At 47.6% G+C, this 16,674-nt stretch overlaps 1 protein-coding gene across 1 annotated transcript in view; it reads left to right on the forward strand.

The window, feature by feature from the left end:
- The window catches only part of DENND5B (DENN domain containing 5B), a 151,184-nt gene that overhangs the window by 64,463 nt on the left and 70,047 nt on the right, over positions 1-16,674 (forward strand). The window contains exon 3 of the mRNA XM_040972237.1: positions 10,138-10,804. Within this exon, the coding sequence (XP_040828171.1) occupies positions 10,138-10,804 (667 nt within the window). The remainder of the gene's footprint in view (positions 1-10,137; positions 10,805-16,674) is intronic.

A 16,674-nucleotide genomic window follows, 5' to 3' on the forward strand; every position in this document is an offset into this window, starting at 1 on the left:
GGAGTGAACTAGCAGATAAGAAACATTCTTTCTCCAACTAAAGTAAAAACTGTACTACGTATTTTTTTCTAATGCTAGCAATCACATTTTCAACTTTGTGGTTTTTGGATTAGAAATTTAATTCTCACTGTTTTTGCTTTATCAGAAGAGTATTGAAGAAAAATTCTTGCATAGAGACCTATTCACTTTTTGAGCACTGTGTCTGGCAAGCCTTTCCTGTACATGTTTCAGTGTATGCTCAAGAAAACTACAAACCCATAGGGGTACCTGGCAGCTACTCAGAAATGGTTTGAGTTGTGAGTTTTATGGTTTATAAGAGTGTATCCTTTAAATTAAAAGTTTTCCTGTTGACTTTGGAGGTCATTGTGTTTCTGTATCACCTACCTGATGAAAAAGAGAACTTAAAGTTGCCTTAAGAGATGAATTAAATCTAACCCTGCTCCCCAGCTATTGTTTTTGTTTGTTATCTTATTTCACTCATTTATCCAACAAATGCTGCTGTGTTGTGTCCTGTGTTAAACAAGTTTAAGTTTAGCCTGGAGCAGGAGTCATCTGGGTCATCCCTTCTTCAGTCTTAACCAAGATAAATGTGTCAAATGTTAGTTGTGTGATCATCAGAGGAATTCACAGATCTGTTGTTTCAATGAAAACAGCCTTTATTTGGAGACAGAATTATTGAAAGATCTTGCCATGTATGACCTTTTCTTACTCAACTTTTTCTTTTAAGATTTATTTATTTTTATTAGAAAGGCAGATCATATTTACAGAGAGAAGGATCTTTCATCCACTGCTTCAGCCCCGCAAATGGCTGCAATAACAGGAGCTGAACTAATCTGAAGCCAGGAGCCAGGAACGTCCCCCCTGGTCTCCCACGTGAGTGCAAGGTCCCAGGCTTTGGGCCATCCTCAGTTGCTTTTCCAGGCCATAGCAGGGAGCTGGACGGGAAGTGGAGCCGCTGGGATTAGAACCGGTGCCCATATGGGATGCTGGTACCTACAAGAGGAGGATTCAGCCAGTTGAGCTATTGTTCCAGGCCCTATTATTCAATTTTCCTAAGCAGTTGTTTTTTCCTAGCTAATCTCAGTGTGGGTTTTATCTTACAAAAAAAAAAGAAAGAAAGAAAGAAAGAAAGAAAAAGTATTTCATCTGTTGTGTTATTTCCCAAACGTCTGCAACAGCCAGAGTACCCAGCGCTCAAGCCAGGTGCTCTGATACAAGACATGGGTATCTCAAGCAAAATTAATGCTGAGCCAAATGCTCACACCTAATGTGTCAGGATTTTCCCTGTTACACTAATGCTAACCCAAGTTTCATTATATATATAATCTTTATTGCCAGTCATCATTTGTTTTGGCCTTAAATGGTTTATTGTCTCGTTTGTTATACTCTGAAATGTATTACATTATAGATATATAGTCCCAGCCTTGAATTGTTTGCACTGTCAATATATATTATACGTATGTATACAGTAGTACAAGGCTTTAATTGCTTCCTCACACAACAGTGACATTTCAGAGAAGCTACTTTTTAATGGCTTTTTAGGGAGGAAGGACACTTGTGAGGAAAAGTAGGGAAGACCTGGTTAAGGCTGTGTTTAGGTGGAGATGCAGAGGAAATAAGGCGGGGTTCTGGCTGTCTGCTGCTGCTTAACCATTATCCCTGTACTGAGAGTGGTTTGAAGTGGGAGTTAGCATTTTTTCCCAAATCCCCAGATGGGAAATAGTGGAGGTGTCAGAACTGTCACAGCTACTCTGCTGCTGTGCAGAAGCATCCACAGATGGTACCCAAGTCGTGGTGTCGCATTGAGATTTCATTTGTAAAAGGTGGTAGCAGATTCAACTTAAGCAAAGGCCATAGTTTGCTGACCATTAACATAAAACAATAAAATCATTACTTAACTTATAAATTAAGGGTTTGGGTGGGTTATGTCAGGGCTGCCCCCTCCAGCGTTGTTGAGTGTTGCTTGGGCTGAAATGGTGTGAGGGTTCCTGCCCTCACAGCTCTGTCTCCTGGTTGGAGTGTAGTGTGGGTTTGCTCAGTCTCCGGGGTTTCCCTGGATTGTACTGGCTTGGCAGCTGCCGGGCTTCCAGGCTGTGTGATCAGAGAGAGAACTGGAGGCTGGAGGCTTTTTTGAGTCCTGCTTGGTATCACTTGTCAGTGCTGTCACATTTCACTTGACTTGTTCAGGGCTGGGAAAACATGACTATCAAGCCAAATCCATTCAGCTATTTTTATAAATAAAAATGCATTGGAACAAAGCCGCACCCATTGCTGTGTGTTGTCAGTGACTTTTTAGTGCTGCCATGCAGGAATGGAATTAAAAAGTTGTGACAAAGATTATATAGCTTGCCAAGCCTAAAGGATTTATCTGGCTCTTTACAGAGGAAGTTTATTATTGTGTACGTGGGCACTTTTAGTAGCCCACCAACATTCAGGGAGAGGGGGAGGGTGGACCCCCACCTTTTAGTGTAGAAGTGGCAAGTAGATTTTGTGGGAGCCATTTCAAAGCATCTGGGGACAGGTGACAGTACAGTAGTGTACAGTAAGTAATACAGCAGGTGAGGTAGTGCAGTGGGGAGCAAAGTACTTGAACTTTTAATCAGATGGGAAGCCCCAGGAGAGTTTTTAGAAGAGTGACAAGATCTGACTTACATTTTTTTTTTTTGAGTATTGTTTGCATGGTTGAGAGGAATGCACACCCATGTGGGTCTCTCTGATTAGGGTCAGCAGGGTAGAGGTATGGAGGAAGGTGGGTAAGACAAATATTTCAATTTTTTTTTCTCCTGTGTTCACAGGGAGGGTAGGGAAGGAGGTCATTCCTTGCTGTCGGACTATATCAGTACCCAGGGATGAGGGGCGGTCTTTTGCTGACTCCTTAGAGACCCCAATATGGGGAAGAGTGTTCTAAGAGTATTACTTGAGTGATTTTGATAAGTTCTGGGCTGTTGTTGGCTTCGTTGCACCAGGGTTGAGAAAATCTTTCCGCTCTTCCGGTCCGAACCCTGCCGGGGGTCCCAGCCACAGCCCCCGCCGCTTGCGGCGGGGGCAGGGACCCCGGCCTTCTCCTGGCCCGGGGGTAACTAAGCCCCCTCGCGGGTGAGTACTCGCGAGGGCTGGCGGAGGGCTGGGGGTGAAATCCTGGCTCTCCCCTGTCCCCGCTGGCCATAAGCTGGTGGCAGGACAGGCTGGGCGGTTCGAGTCTCCGGACAAGGGGCGGGGTCAAACTCTCATTCGAGGCGGCGCTCGGTGGGAGTGCCTCTTCCGGTCCGAACCCTGCCGGGGGTCCCAGCCACAGTCCCCGTCCGTCGCGAGACGGGGGCAGAGACCCAGGCCTTGGGCGGCCAGTGCACCAAGTGGAGCCAGGCTCTGCCTGCTGGCCGCCCAGCGGCGAGCTCTGGGGTTTTGATGATATGAAATAGGTGCTTTGGGACACCCAAAAGTAAGACCAGCGTTAGTGTAGGTGAGACACTAATTTCTGGTGATTCCCAGGAACCGCGACATGAAACCTTAATGTAAGTGCAGGACTGAGAGACGAACGTTCGGACTAAGCAAACCTTAGTCCACTAGTATGACTGGAACTCATGGTGCAACACAGGACATGCCCAGCTTGGATTTGGCTCCAACTGGTCCACATTAAGCACAAAGTTGAGCCACAGTGTCTAAGGCAGGGGTCATGACAGGTGGATGGGGCTGCGGCAGGGTCTGGATACAGCTGTCCTCTCCCTTGGCACAAATGTGGATTGGGAAAAGATGTACCGGGCCGGGCCAGACACTAACACCTTCTGGTGCTCTGGAGTACCAGGGTGGATGTGGGACGGACTAGGCTAGGTCCCAACCTCAACCTAGCCATATACGAGCTATATGGGGGCATGGATGACCGTGGCTGGGCTGAAACACTCTACAGCAAGAACCAGAACGGGATGATGGCCAGTTAGGAAAGACCACTGTTCCTGCTAGGATAAGAGGCGAACTGGCACATGGACCCACTGATATGCGCGAAACCTGGCACATGGAGGGGTTCTGATGGAGGAGCTCAGGCAACTCCTCTGGCAGGACACAGACCCTGCAGGTCAGCGCAAGGAACATGCAAGGCAACAGCCAAGAGGTCATAGAAAGTGTCCCACTGGCATGCATTTGGCATGGGTCGGGGGCAGACCAGGCTGAATCTGTTCATGTCATCCACTGGTAAATCTGACCGCCAGAACAGAGTGTGGGTCGAACCAGGTCCGGTCGTAACAAAAGCAACACACAAGCTGGAATGCCAAGGTGAGGTAGCCTGAGCCGGATGCAGCCGCAGCACCCAACCAACACACGTGAGAACCAGGAAAGGAGGCGGCAGAGCTGACAGGAGAAAAGGGGAGGTTCCCTAACTGAACAGCAAATTACACTGAGGAGCGGGAGCTGGGTGGGGGGTAGACTAGACCAGGCAGGGACACAGCGCCTGTGCACCTCACGGGGACCAGATTGGGTGAAAACCAGGCTGGGATGACTATTCCCACTGGAGCAAGCTACAATCAGAGTTGGTGAGGGTTGTTGGGGCTTAGTTGTAGCACCAATTGGCGGAAGCTGGTACAAAGGGTTAGACACGTTGAGTTGAACCACAGGGCCAAATGGAGAGGGCACAACGGGAATGGGAGTGACCTGGGAGGGAAATAGTGGGTTCCTCCCTCGTGGGTCATCACCTTCCACGGGAGGGCATGGGAACTAGGACAGGGGCTGGGGTAGCTAGACAGACACCCAACAATATCCGTTAGGGACGGTCGGAGGAGATAGTTGGATGGAAGTAGGTGGCAACACCTGTTGGCAAGAATATGAACAGAAGGGTACTGGGGACAGACTGAGCTAGTATGCCATATATACTGGCAAGCCAGGGTAGGAGGTGGGCCTGGTGGAGGCTACTGTGGGCCGCCCTGACTGGGCTGCAACTCCTACTAGTACGTGCGAGGGACAAATGCGTCCAGGGTGGAACCAGGCGGGACTGCAAGAGGACACGGGTGGAGACAGAACCGGCCCAGCAACTGCAGCCGCCAGCTGACCGGGGCAGTGGACTGTGCCGGGCCCTATGCTACTAAAACAGCAGGAATCAGGACTGGGAATACCTCAAAATTTCTTCGAGGATCCTCCCATTCGAGACACCGGACTCGGAGTCCTAACCAGGGAAAGACAGGACAAATCAAGCAACAACCTCAGCCATCTGTTGGCAGCAGAGACTGGGCAAATGGAGACCCTAGAAGGGACTGTGTCAATCAATGAACTCTTCAATGACCACATCATGATTGGGGTGGCGAGACTGGCAACAACCCATGAACGGTGAACTATTGGAACCACTTGATCGAGTATCTCAGAGCATGCCCCACATCCGGGACTTGGGGTGGGCGGGAGACTGGGTGGGGCTTCTTCCTCTATATCCCCCTTTAGACCTTGAACCTTTTTTACCCCAATTAAATTTGTAAGGATTGTCAAAAAAAAGAAAGTCTGTAAAATACATAATAAATCAAGGTCAAAAAAAAAAAAAAAAAGAAAGAAAATCTTTCCAAGGTCTTTTGGCTGATAAAGTCCAGTTCTGCATCTCCAGACCCAGAGCATGATGCAAAGCTTAGCCAGGAGAGTGGTCCAACTGTTCTACTTTCCATCCTCTGACAAGACAATTGATGCCCTCTGCTGGCCTAGATGAGGCTGTCATGTCCCTCATTTGCACGTGGGCATGCTGTCCATTGTACAGGCAGCACCAACTGAGGAGGCCCAGTCTTGACACATATACTACAAGATTGGACCACATGTTTTGTGATTTTACCTGTGCCCAGGGCTTGAATGCAGCAATCTAGTTGGGGTATTCCGCAAGAAACCCCACCTGGGGTGACCTCAGACTTGACTCTTGTGCATGCCAACCAGTGCAGGGTCAGGTTTGGACCTTTACCTGCACCAGCCAATATTACTTGGCCCACACAGACACTGAGGAATGCCCAAGCCATGCCTGGCCTGGCCTGGCCCACCCCCAGCCGTGGCTGTTGTGCTCCCCAGTGGGAGCTGCATCCTACCAGGGGAGTTTTTAAAGTTCCCCCCCTCCCAGTCACAGATTGCACATGTGTTAGTAGGTGCTGCTGCTCTGCTTGGCATGATCTGCCCTCAGTCCTGGCTTTTGCATGTACTGCTTGGTGCTGTGGCCTGCCTCAGCCCAGCCCCCACCCAGCCCCTTCCCAGCCACAGTTCCTGTGTCAGGTAAGTTTTGTGACCCAGCCTGGCTTAGCCCATCACCAACCCCAGCTCTCTGCACTCAAACCAGCAGGTGCTGTAGCCCCACAGAGGCAAGCCCGTAAGTCCCCTAGAGAGTCTGCTCCCAAATTTAGTGTTCTCACCTTTTGGTAGGTGCTGTGGCCCAGCCTGATGTCGGATGTGGTCTACCCCTTGCTCTAACACTTGCAAGCAGATACTGTGGCCTGGTACAGCCAGGTATGCCCTCTCACCCCCAGTTCCAGCTTTTGCATGCACTAGTGGATGGTAGGCATGCTGTTTAGCCCATTCCAGATTATCCATGTGGGTGAATGATTTGGCCTGACACAGATACACTACCAGTTCCTCCCTCTGAACCACTCCATCTCAGCTCCCTTGTCTACCTGTGACTGCAGTGGCCCAGTCTGTGAAGACACTAGAAATCATTCCTCTACTGTCAAATTGCCCTCAGCAACTCCCACTGCAATATGAACCCAGACTTTCTTCCCCAGGCAACCTGCATGCAGTTCCCCTACACTGGGACTAGGGTGGCGTTTCCCAGTCCAGCATTCCCCAGCTTCTCCATATATCCTTTAAAAAAGGGCGGTGGGGGGGGGGGGCGGGAATTGGCCCACCATGGACAAGTTGGCTTGTAGGGAGTATGGGGATACAAGCTTGCAGAGGACAAGGGGGATAACACCCATGGGGCAAGTGGAGACCTGGGGACTCATGCCAAGGCAGCCAGAGCAAGCCTGGGGATTTCCCCATGTGTTGGTCCTGAGTGGGGTGGAAGAAAGGGAAGAGAGAGCCCTAGGTTAACATGCTGCTGTGGTGTGCTGGTGGACTGGGCTTGGGCAACTTTGAATGGGCATGGATCTTGAGTGGGCAGAGGGGTAAGGTCCTAGTCCAGCACTCATGCCAGGAGCTTAGGACCCTAGCAGGTGTGCAGAGCTTTAGGCCAACACCCCACCCCACTGAGAGATTGGGCATCGGAAGACTGGGCTGGGGAACCCATGTGCTCCCGGGTGCAGGGACTGGATTGCTCAGGGAAGGAAGTAAGAGTATGGGTGGGAGGGATGACCACTGAGGGAGTATGTTGTAGATGTGGAATGACTTCTAATGGACTTCCATCAACAAAGCGATTGTACTTGCAGGTAAGTAAAGGGGCTGAAACTGAGCAGTTTGGAGTGGGGAAACTGGAGGACCTTTAAAGATCTGACCAATGGACCAGCTCACATGGGAGACCTGAGCGTGGTTCACAGTTGATCACAACTCACCAGTACACACTAAAGCTAGGCCTGTGGGCCTTCCTGGCAGGGCTAGATCTCAGTATCCAGCAGTGTTGGAACAAGGGACAGATAATGTTACGCTGGGCCATGACACTAAGTAGCACGTGAGAGAACCAGGTCTGGGGGCAGATTCTGTGAGGGATAAGTGGGCCCACCCCTGTGGAACTGCAAAATTTCCACTGGTTTTCTTAAAAGCTTAGAGTAGTGACAGGATGAGCTAGGCATGACCATGGAACCCTCCAACAGTCATGGGCACTGGGGTTGGGATCAGGCCGGGCTGGTCCAGGCTGTAGCATCTACAGGTGCACCTAAGAAGAGTGTGTGAGGTGGGCCAGGCTACAACATCCACCAACTCCTACATAGGCTGGAACGGAGGAGGCAAACCATGTCAGGTACGGGCCTAACACCTGTTGGCATGTGTGAGATCTGGGTACTGGAGTGGGTCTTATGGGAGAACTTGGGGACCTTCCCTGGTGGGTCATAGGTCTTACTGGTGAGCATATGATTCAGGCCTAGGTGTTGGTCAAGCCAGGCAAGGTAGCTCCACCTGTCAGCAGATATGTGGGTTGGTTCTGGAGGGGGGTAGACTGGGCAGGGCGAGGCCAAACTTTAGCTTACTAGCATGTACAGGAACCAGGCTGGAGTGTGAGTCATATTGGGCTAGGATATCACACTTGAGAATTTGTACGAAAGCCAGGGATGGGGGCAGGCTTGGCAGGGCTAGGCTGCAGCACCTACCAGCAAGAGTTGGGACTGGGGCAGGCCAGGCCAGGCTGCAGCATCTGATGCAAAGGCCAAGGGGCAGACTTGGCTAGACTGGTTGTGGCACTCAACAGCATGGGTGTGGACTGGAGAGTGGGATCGGTTGGACTGAACTAGGCCCTAACACCCGTTTATGTGTACAAGAGCTGAATGGGATGTGGCTCAGGTGTGTCTGCGAGGACCTGCCCCTACTGACTGTCTTAGTGTCTCCTCTCGCTTCCCCACCCCGTCCCGTTTCACCTCATCACATCGTGGGTTCTCTCACCTGGGCCTTTGCGCATTGGTGTCTCCCACCTGGGATCAGCTTCCTCTTCCTGGCAGCTTTCAGCTTGGACTGTTTTTCCCCTGTTTTTCTCCTTTTGTAATGTGTGTCAGCCTGCTGTATTTTTCCCATGGCAGCCTGGGTGGGGCCCTGTCATGGCCCTTCCTCTGCTTGTGTTTGTCAGTCATCTGCCGTCTTTGTTGCACTCAGAGCCACCAGAAGCTCCAGCAGTGTCTGTCTTCCTCGCCTTTGCATTGCCATCAAGGAACATATGTAAATCTGTTGACAGTGTGAGTGAAGGGTGTGTAACTGTTAAGGTCAATTGCATCTTCTTGGTAAAGAGATTGGGAGAACATCTAATTTTAGTGCCAAAATTAGTTACTAAGTGTGAAAAAAAATAGAAAAATGTAATTAATGTGCAGTAAAACTACTCCAATGCAAACACTGAAAGGCAGATAGAAATATATGAAACTGAATACCTGTTATTAAGGTGATTGAATACAGGTTCGTTTTTCTCAGTGTATTTTGCATGTTCTATATTTGTTTATTTGATTTTAAAATGTCTTAAGGAGTCAACTCTGATGTTTTTCTGCAATGTAGGTGTCTGAAATACAGCATCATTCGATCTTTGGTAGTTTTGTTCCAGTGTTTGACTCAATCTGGAGTAGTTACCAAGACCCAGAGCAGCATGGTCTTTACTGGAAATAATTCCAGGTGTCTTGTTTCTGCCCTTCTGTTTGAGTAAATCAAGAAGCTTTCCACTTTCAAAATGTATTTTTCTAAGATAAAGTATCATCCAGAATAGCAGTGATGATGTTGTTTTATTATTTTTTGTTTTATTCTTTTCTGTTTATCAAATGAACCGTCACCTGTTTTCCCACCTGTTTCAAGATGTTTGGTTTGAAACATTATCATCGTTGCTACAAGATATCCAGTACTTGTAGAGTTCTGCATACTAGTGTGTCTTCCAGTTATGGTACAACAGTTGTAGGTGCTGGAGCAGAGTGGCCCAGAGAACTCAGGTTTGTTGAAGGTCACAAGCTCCTTAGAGACTCACTGGCATTAAGTCAAAGATCTTTTTCTTAGTAAAGCCTCCAGCATATAATGTCACATAATAAAGATTTCTTCCTTGTTTATGTATTCATGAGAACAATATTTTTTTAGGTTTATTTTATTTCTTTTTTACTTGAAGGTCAGAGTTACACGGAGAGAGGGAGAGAGAGAGAGAGAGAGACAGACAGACAGACAGACAGAGATCCTCCATCTGCTTGATCATTCTCCCACATGGCCACAACTGCCAGAACTGGGCCATAAGTTCCTTTCGGGTCTCCCACATGAGTATAGGGACCTAACGTGTTGAGCCACCTCTGCTGCCTCCCCAGGCCGTCAACAGGAAGCTGGATGGCAAATGGAGCAGCCGGGACATGAACCGGCACCCATATGGAGTCGAGGATTAGTGTGCTCCTGGGAAGCCACTGTGACATCCCTCGAAAATAATTTTATTTAGGTGTAAATGAGGAGCTTGCAGTCTAGATAAAAACTGTCCTTTTGAATCCTGTTTTATAAAACAATGCACATTTTTGATGAGCCCGATGCTTTTCTCTCCCTCCACAGCTGTGCATGCCCAAAGGGCTGTCATTCAGGACACAAGTGGACAACAAGGACCCCCAGTTCCACTCATTTATCATTACCCGAGAGGACGGTTCCCGCACCTATGGTTTTGTTCTCACTTTTTATGAAGAAGTCACAAGTAAACAGATCTGCACCGCGATGCAGACACTGTACCAGATGCACAACGCTGAGCATCCCAGCAGCGTACACGCCTCGTCCTCCTGTAGCATGGACTCCCTGGCCAGCAGCATCGACGATGGCGACACAACCTCCCTCCTGAAACTCCAGCGCTACAACTCGTACGACATCAACAGAGACACCCTGTATGTTTCCAAAAGCATCTGCCTCATCACCCCGCTCCCGTTCATGCAGGCCTGCAAGAAATTCCTGCTGCAGCTTTACCAGGCAGTCACCTCCCAGCAGCCCCCACCCTTGCCACTGGAGAGCTACATCCATAATATTCTCTACGAGGTGCCCCTTCCACCGCCGGGGAGGTCGCTGAAATTTTACGGTGTTTACGAACCTGTCATCTGCCAGAGACCTGGCCCCAACGAACTCCCGCTGTCTGATTACCCTCTGAGAGAGGCCTTTGAGCTGCTCGGACTGGAGAACCTGGTGCAGGTGTTCACCTGTGTGCTGCTGGAGATGCAGATTCTTCTCTACTCACAAGGTGGGTCTACCCCAGAGTCCTGCGTTTCCGGTTACGATTAGGGAGAGGAGCCCGAGATGTCGCTTCTCTTTGAGGTGACAGTGGCTGTAGAAACAGGAAAGAACTTGTCAAATTTGGGTGATTTTTTTTTTTAATGGAAATAGCCCCTCCCCCCTTTCCTAATAGCAAACTCATTAGAAAAGAACATCTTTCTTTTCACAATGAGACTGGGGTGAATCCCATTACCACCCTGGCAGATGTAGATTTCCCATTGTTTGCAGATTAGTAAAAGTGTCCAAAACAAAGATAATATTGGAAGGGTGTAAATAAAACTGTTGACTCAGCAGCTTCCTGAGAGCTTCTATGGATCTTTGCCTGTAGGAATGTGTCCTGTGAGTAAGAGAGCTAGAAAGAGCGAGAGAGAGAGCTAGAGAGCGAGAGAGAGAGAGAGAGAGGGAGGAAGGTGAATGGCCATTAGACTGATGTGGCTTTCCTGGATTTCTGTTTACCATCATAGAAGGGAAAAAAATAGTTTTGTTTTTCTTTAGTCCTAGAAGGTGATCTTCCAAGTTTTCCCAATGTGTAGGTGAGAAACAGAACACTGCTGTGTTACCAGTACCCTATTAATTTTTTTTTTTGGAAGATTTATTTTTATTGAAAAGTCAGTTATACAGAGAGGAGAGACAGAGAGGAATATCTTACATCCGATGATTCACTCCCCAAGCAACCACAACGACCAGAGCTGTGCTGATCCAAAGCCAGGAGCCCAGAGCCCCTTCTGGGTCTCCCGTGCGGATGCAGGATCCCAAGGCTTTGGGCCATCCTCAACTGCTTTCCCAGGCCACAAGCAGGGAGCTGGATGGGAATCAGGGCCCCTGGGATTAGAACCAGCGCCTGTATGGCCTGTGCAGGGTGAGGACTTTAGCCGTTAGGCTACTGTGCTGGGTGGGCCCTATCAGTACATTCTTGATGACTGCTGTGGGGTCTTGCTAGGACCCCAGTTCCTACTGGAGCTCACTGAGAAAGAAGAGATGGTGTGACCTGACAGCGGTTGGAAAGTGGTACCTGTGCATTGATGGGTGCTTTGTGAAGTGTGGCACAAATATTTGGGTTGGCATTTTGCCAGCCTGTGTTTTGCCTAGTGGAACAGCAGCACAGTCTCCCGGCGACGGCTGCTGTCAGACTCATCTTACCACTTTGCTTTTTTTATTTTTCTATTTTAAATTATAAGTGTGACTGAGCCCAGTAGGCTATATTCGTACCTCCCCATCTTGTGTGTATGTTGACACTGTTTATGTGTTGACAGCCTGCAGTAGGCTGCGTTTTCTTGCTTATCCTGCGTGATGTTCTTTGATGATGGGGCCCTGCGTCTCGGTTTGGAAGGTTCCTCTCAAATGGTCAGTCTGGATTCTTGCTTTTTCCTCTTGCATTACCTGTAAATGTCACACCTCTTGTTTTCTTTTGTTCCTGAAGGATTAGGGTGTGAACTTAGCTAGAAGGGGCAGAGTGTGAGCTTAATACCCTTAGACCTTTGACTTACAAGGAGTCTTGAAGGACATTTATTTTAGTTTCTTTTTATAACTGGAAGCAGATACTCTTTCTTTAAAAAGAAAAAAAGATTGATATGTTAATTTATTTGAAGAGACTACGGAGACCGAGAAGGGCAGAAATCTTTCATTCCCTGCTTCACTCCCCAAATGTCTGCCACCGCTAGGGTTTACCAAGCCAAAACCATGAACTTCTTCCAGCTCTCCCACATGGGTAGCAGGGGCTTCAGCATTGGGGTTGTATCAGGAAGCTGCTTTCCCAGGCTGTTAGCAGGGAGCTGAATTACAAGTGAAATAGCCAGAATTTAATTTGGAGCCCATTTGGAATGCCAACACTTTTGGTGATGGTGTAACTTCCTGGGCCACAGTGCCAGATCCTCGGCCATTTACTTTAATTTCATGATATTCTGCCAGCAGAAGCAGTTTGATTCAAATCTCTTGCTTTGTCTTATACTGACTGTGGTCAGGTTATATAATCTTAGAGTTTGTCAGTTTTCTCATTCCTCAAGAGATAACAGTTTTAGGATTCCTCCCTCTGTTTCACTGTGAAGCTTAAAGAAAGTTTTATAAAATAGTTAGGATATGATTGGCATTGTCCAAGGATTGCTACTTATTATTATTATTATTATTACTTTAATTTTGTATTAATTCTTTGTAAGTTAGGCTTAAATTATGAAAGTATAGTATTACTACACTGATTTATTTGCTTTACTATATCCAAGAGGCAGAGAGAGGGAGTCTGGTTCAGGGAGAGAGAGAGAGAGAGAAAGAGAGAGAGAGAGAGAAGGGGTGGGGGAGAACAGACCATTTCCATTGTTTGATTCATTCCTCAGATGCCCACAATGGCCAGGACTTGGCGGGGGGAAGCCAGGAACCATGAAACCAATTCGAGTCTCCTTTGTGGGTAACGTGGGCACAGCCACTGGAGCCGTGTCCTCCTGACTCTCAGGAAGTCTGCACTGGCAGGATGGAATCAGGGCTGGAGTGAGAATTCAACCCATGTACTCACTTACGGGAAACAAATCTTATTTATTTGTTTTCAATTTTACAGATCTTTTCTTTAAAACATTTACTTATTGGAGCAGGCATAATGGCACATCAGCTAAATCCTCATCTTGCAAGCACTGGAATCCCATATGGGTGCCGGTTCAAGTCTGAGCTGCTCCACTTCTGAACCAGCTCCCTGCTTTGTGACCTGGGAAAGCGTTAGAAAACAGTCCAAAGCCTTAGGCGCCTGAACCTGCACGGGAGACCCAAAAGAAGCTCCTGGCTCCTGGCTTGATTCCAGCTCTGGCCATTACGGCCATTTTAGAAGGATGAACCAGAGAATGGAAGCTCTTTCTGTCTCTCCTCTGTAAATCTGCCTTTCCAATAAAAATAAATAAATCTTAAAGAAAAAAAAATACTTATCTTGAAAGGCAGAGTGACACAGAAAGAAGCAGAGGGAGACATTTTCCTTCTACCGATTCGTTCTAATGACTGTGATAGATAGGTCTGGACTGGGCCAAAGCAAGGAGCCAGGAATCTCATCCTGTCCTCCCACCTAGGGGCCAGCAGCCTGAGTACTTGGGTGGTCATCTGCAGCTTCCCAGGCACATTGAAAGGCAGCTTGATCAGAAATGGAGCACCTGAGGTTTAAACTGGCGCCCCATGCACAGGTGCCAGCACCACAGCACCACTGCAGTCCTGGAAACAGGCTGGTGAACTGGCACCGTGACCTCGAGACGTAAGGTCTGCCCTGTTTACCATGTTTAAAATAGAATTCTGAGAGTTTAATGAATGCTTTGTACTGTGTACCATGCTTTGTTTTTAGAAAATTAAAAAAAAAAAAAAACTTGCCGTTAAAACACTTCCTCTCTTAAATAGCACTTTGTTTCTCTGCGCATGGCGTCTCGTGAACCCTCGTCTTTCTGCTCTGTGTAATTAGCTTGTCCCCTTCGGTGACAGAGACTCCCTATTGAAAACTCTCTCATCGATTAGTGTTTACTGATTATGCCATCAGAGGAAGAGTGAGTATTTGTGAATGCTTTTGCACTCTGGATAGTTTTTGGCAATGTGACCTTATGGCAAGAGCAGTAAGTGAATTCTGAGGCTACAGACCTAAATTTTTTTTCTACTTTCATAAAAAAAAAGTCATAGGGTATATTTGTACCCATTTGTTCAAATCAGTCCATGTCAGGATTATGTTTCAGAAACGGACTGCATGTTTAATCCTCTCAGCCGTGAATTAGCGCTGCTATTCCTGTCTTAGCCAGGAGGAGGTTGGGGTGCGTGGTGGCTAAGCGCTCTGCCATGGGTCTACAGTGAGTCGGGCGGCTTTAAAAACCACGCTTACCCCAGTCTCTCCCCCCGGTTGACTATCAGGAGCTACACTTAACCTTTGTGATCTATCTCAACGTTTGTTTTTAAATTACTAACTTACTCTGCAGGTCTATGATAAAGGTATAATGCTTAATAATAATTTTAGAGAATAAAATGAGAGTGCTATATAAATGCAGATTTTCACATTGACATCGTCCCTCTAGAGGAAGACATTTCATTTTAACGAGTGAAGTGAAAGAGCCATTATGTTGATTTGTACTCCAGTGCCCTCCTTCATTCTTCCTGGCTGTGTTAAGGAGGTTTTTTGTAACATCTGATAATTCCTTTATTTTATAAGAGAGGCTGTATCATAAATTTTGAAAGCATTGCAAGGGATGAACAGTGACCACGCAAAGCCAAAGTGAATCAAGGGAGATACGTTTCCATGATGAGAGTGTCCTTGTAAATGCATCTCAGATTCTGGCCCACAGCCCACTGAAAAAGATAGAAGCTGTTATCTGAAGGGTGCTCAATGCACAGTGGTAACCAGCTAGACATTTTAAATGGAAGGTGCACCAGGAAGAACCCTCTAGAACCCCACTTCAGAAAAGAGCACTTTTTCTACAGTCTGGACTTAGCTAGAGCAAAATAGGTGGAAGATTAGAAGTACAGTTTTTTTTTTTAATAAGATTTATCTATTTTTATTGCAAAGTCAGAGAGGAGAAGAGACAGAGAGGAAGATCTGTCTGATGATTCACTCCTTAAGCAGCCACAACAACTGGAGCCAACAACTGGAGCTGCACCGATCCGAAGCCAGGAGCCTGGAGCCTCTTTAACGTCTCCCATGTGGGTGTGGGGTCCCAAGGCTTTAGGCGTCTTCCACTACTTTCCCAGGCCACAAGCAGGGAGCTGGAAGGGAAATGAGGCTGCCAGGATTAGAACCGGCACCTGTATGGGATTCCGGAGCATGCAAGGCCAGGACTTGAGCAGCTGAGCTACTGCACCAGGCCCAGGACTACATTTTTTTTCCCAAAGGAATCAAAGGTAGGGATTTAAAAAAAAAAAAATGTCTTTTTATTGGTAAGGCAGATCATATTTACAGAGAGAAGCAGAGACAGAAAGATCTTCCATCCGCTGGTTTACTCTCTAAGGCTGCAGCAGCCAGAGATGAAACAATCTGGAATCAGGAGTTTCTTTTGATCTCCCATGCAGATATAGTTCCCAAGACTCTGGGCCGTCTTCCATTGCTCTTCCAGGCCTTAAGCAGGGAGCTGGATGGGAAGTGGAACAACCAGGACACAAACCAGCACCCATGTGGGATAACATTTGCAGGCTAAGGATTAGCCAGTTGAGCCTTCACAGCGGCCCCAAAGATAGGGGGTTTTCAACACCAGCTGATACAAGAATTAAAGCCACAAAAACTCTGTGGGCATTGTCTATCTCTTATTCTTTTCTGTGGAAGTAAAAATTGGCCACATTCACACTATACTGCAAGCCTGGGGCTCCCCTACCATTGCCTGCTGGGCCTCCCGGCCTTGTAAGCTGTGCATGAGTCATTCTCGTCTGAAAGTGGAACCTACCTGAAATTTTCTTGAAGAAGTTGGGAGCTTTCTAATCACAAATTGCTAGTTTTGCTCTAGTAGACGGTCATAACTGTGGTCACAGAATTCATAAATCATAGAGGCAACCCTGATACCCTGAGGGCAGGCAGGAAGTAGGTTTCCATGACCTGGCTCCCCAGACTAGTAAACTGGACCAGCTTCAGCCACTGTTCTTTTACTATTAGCTGTTAACTTTGTGATAAACCAGTTCTTTAAGAAAAAAATTGTTTTCATATGTGTGTAAAAAGCAAGCGAGAGAGGGATGGAGATTGGTTGATGCTTGATCTCCTGGCTCACTCCATTCGGCCCAACCGTAGCCTTCAGCTCAGAACGTTATCCTGGTATCCCAGTCACAGGACTGTCAGCTGCTGCCTCCCGGTATATGCAGAAGTAATGGGCCTAACCCTTTTATAGTCTGATCTTGATTCATCTGACTTCTGCC

Source organism: Ochotona curzoniae, unplaced genomic scaffold (assembly GCF_017591425.1).
Source record: "Ochotona curzoniae isolate NIBS_2020 unplaced genomic scaffold, NIBS_Ocur_1.0 contig_2235, whole genome shotgun sequence".
Taxonomy (NCBI): Eukaryota; Metazoa; Chordata; class Mammalia; order Lagomorpha; family Ochotonidae; genus Ochotona; species Ochotona curzoniae.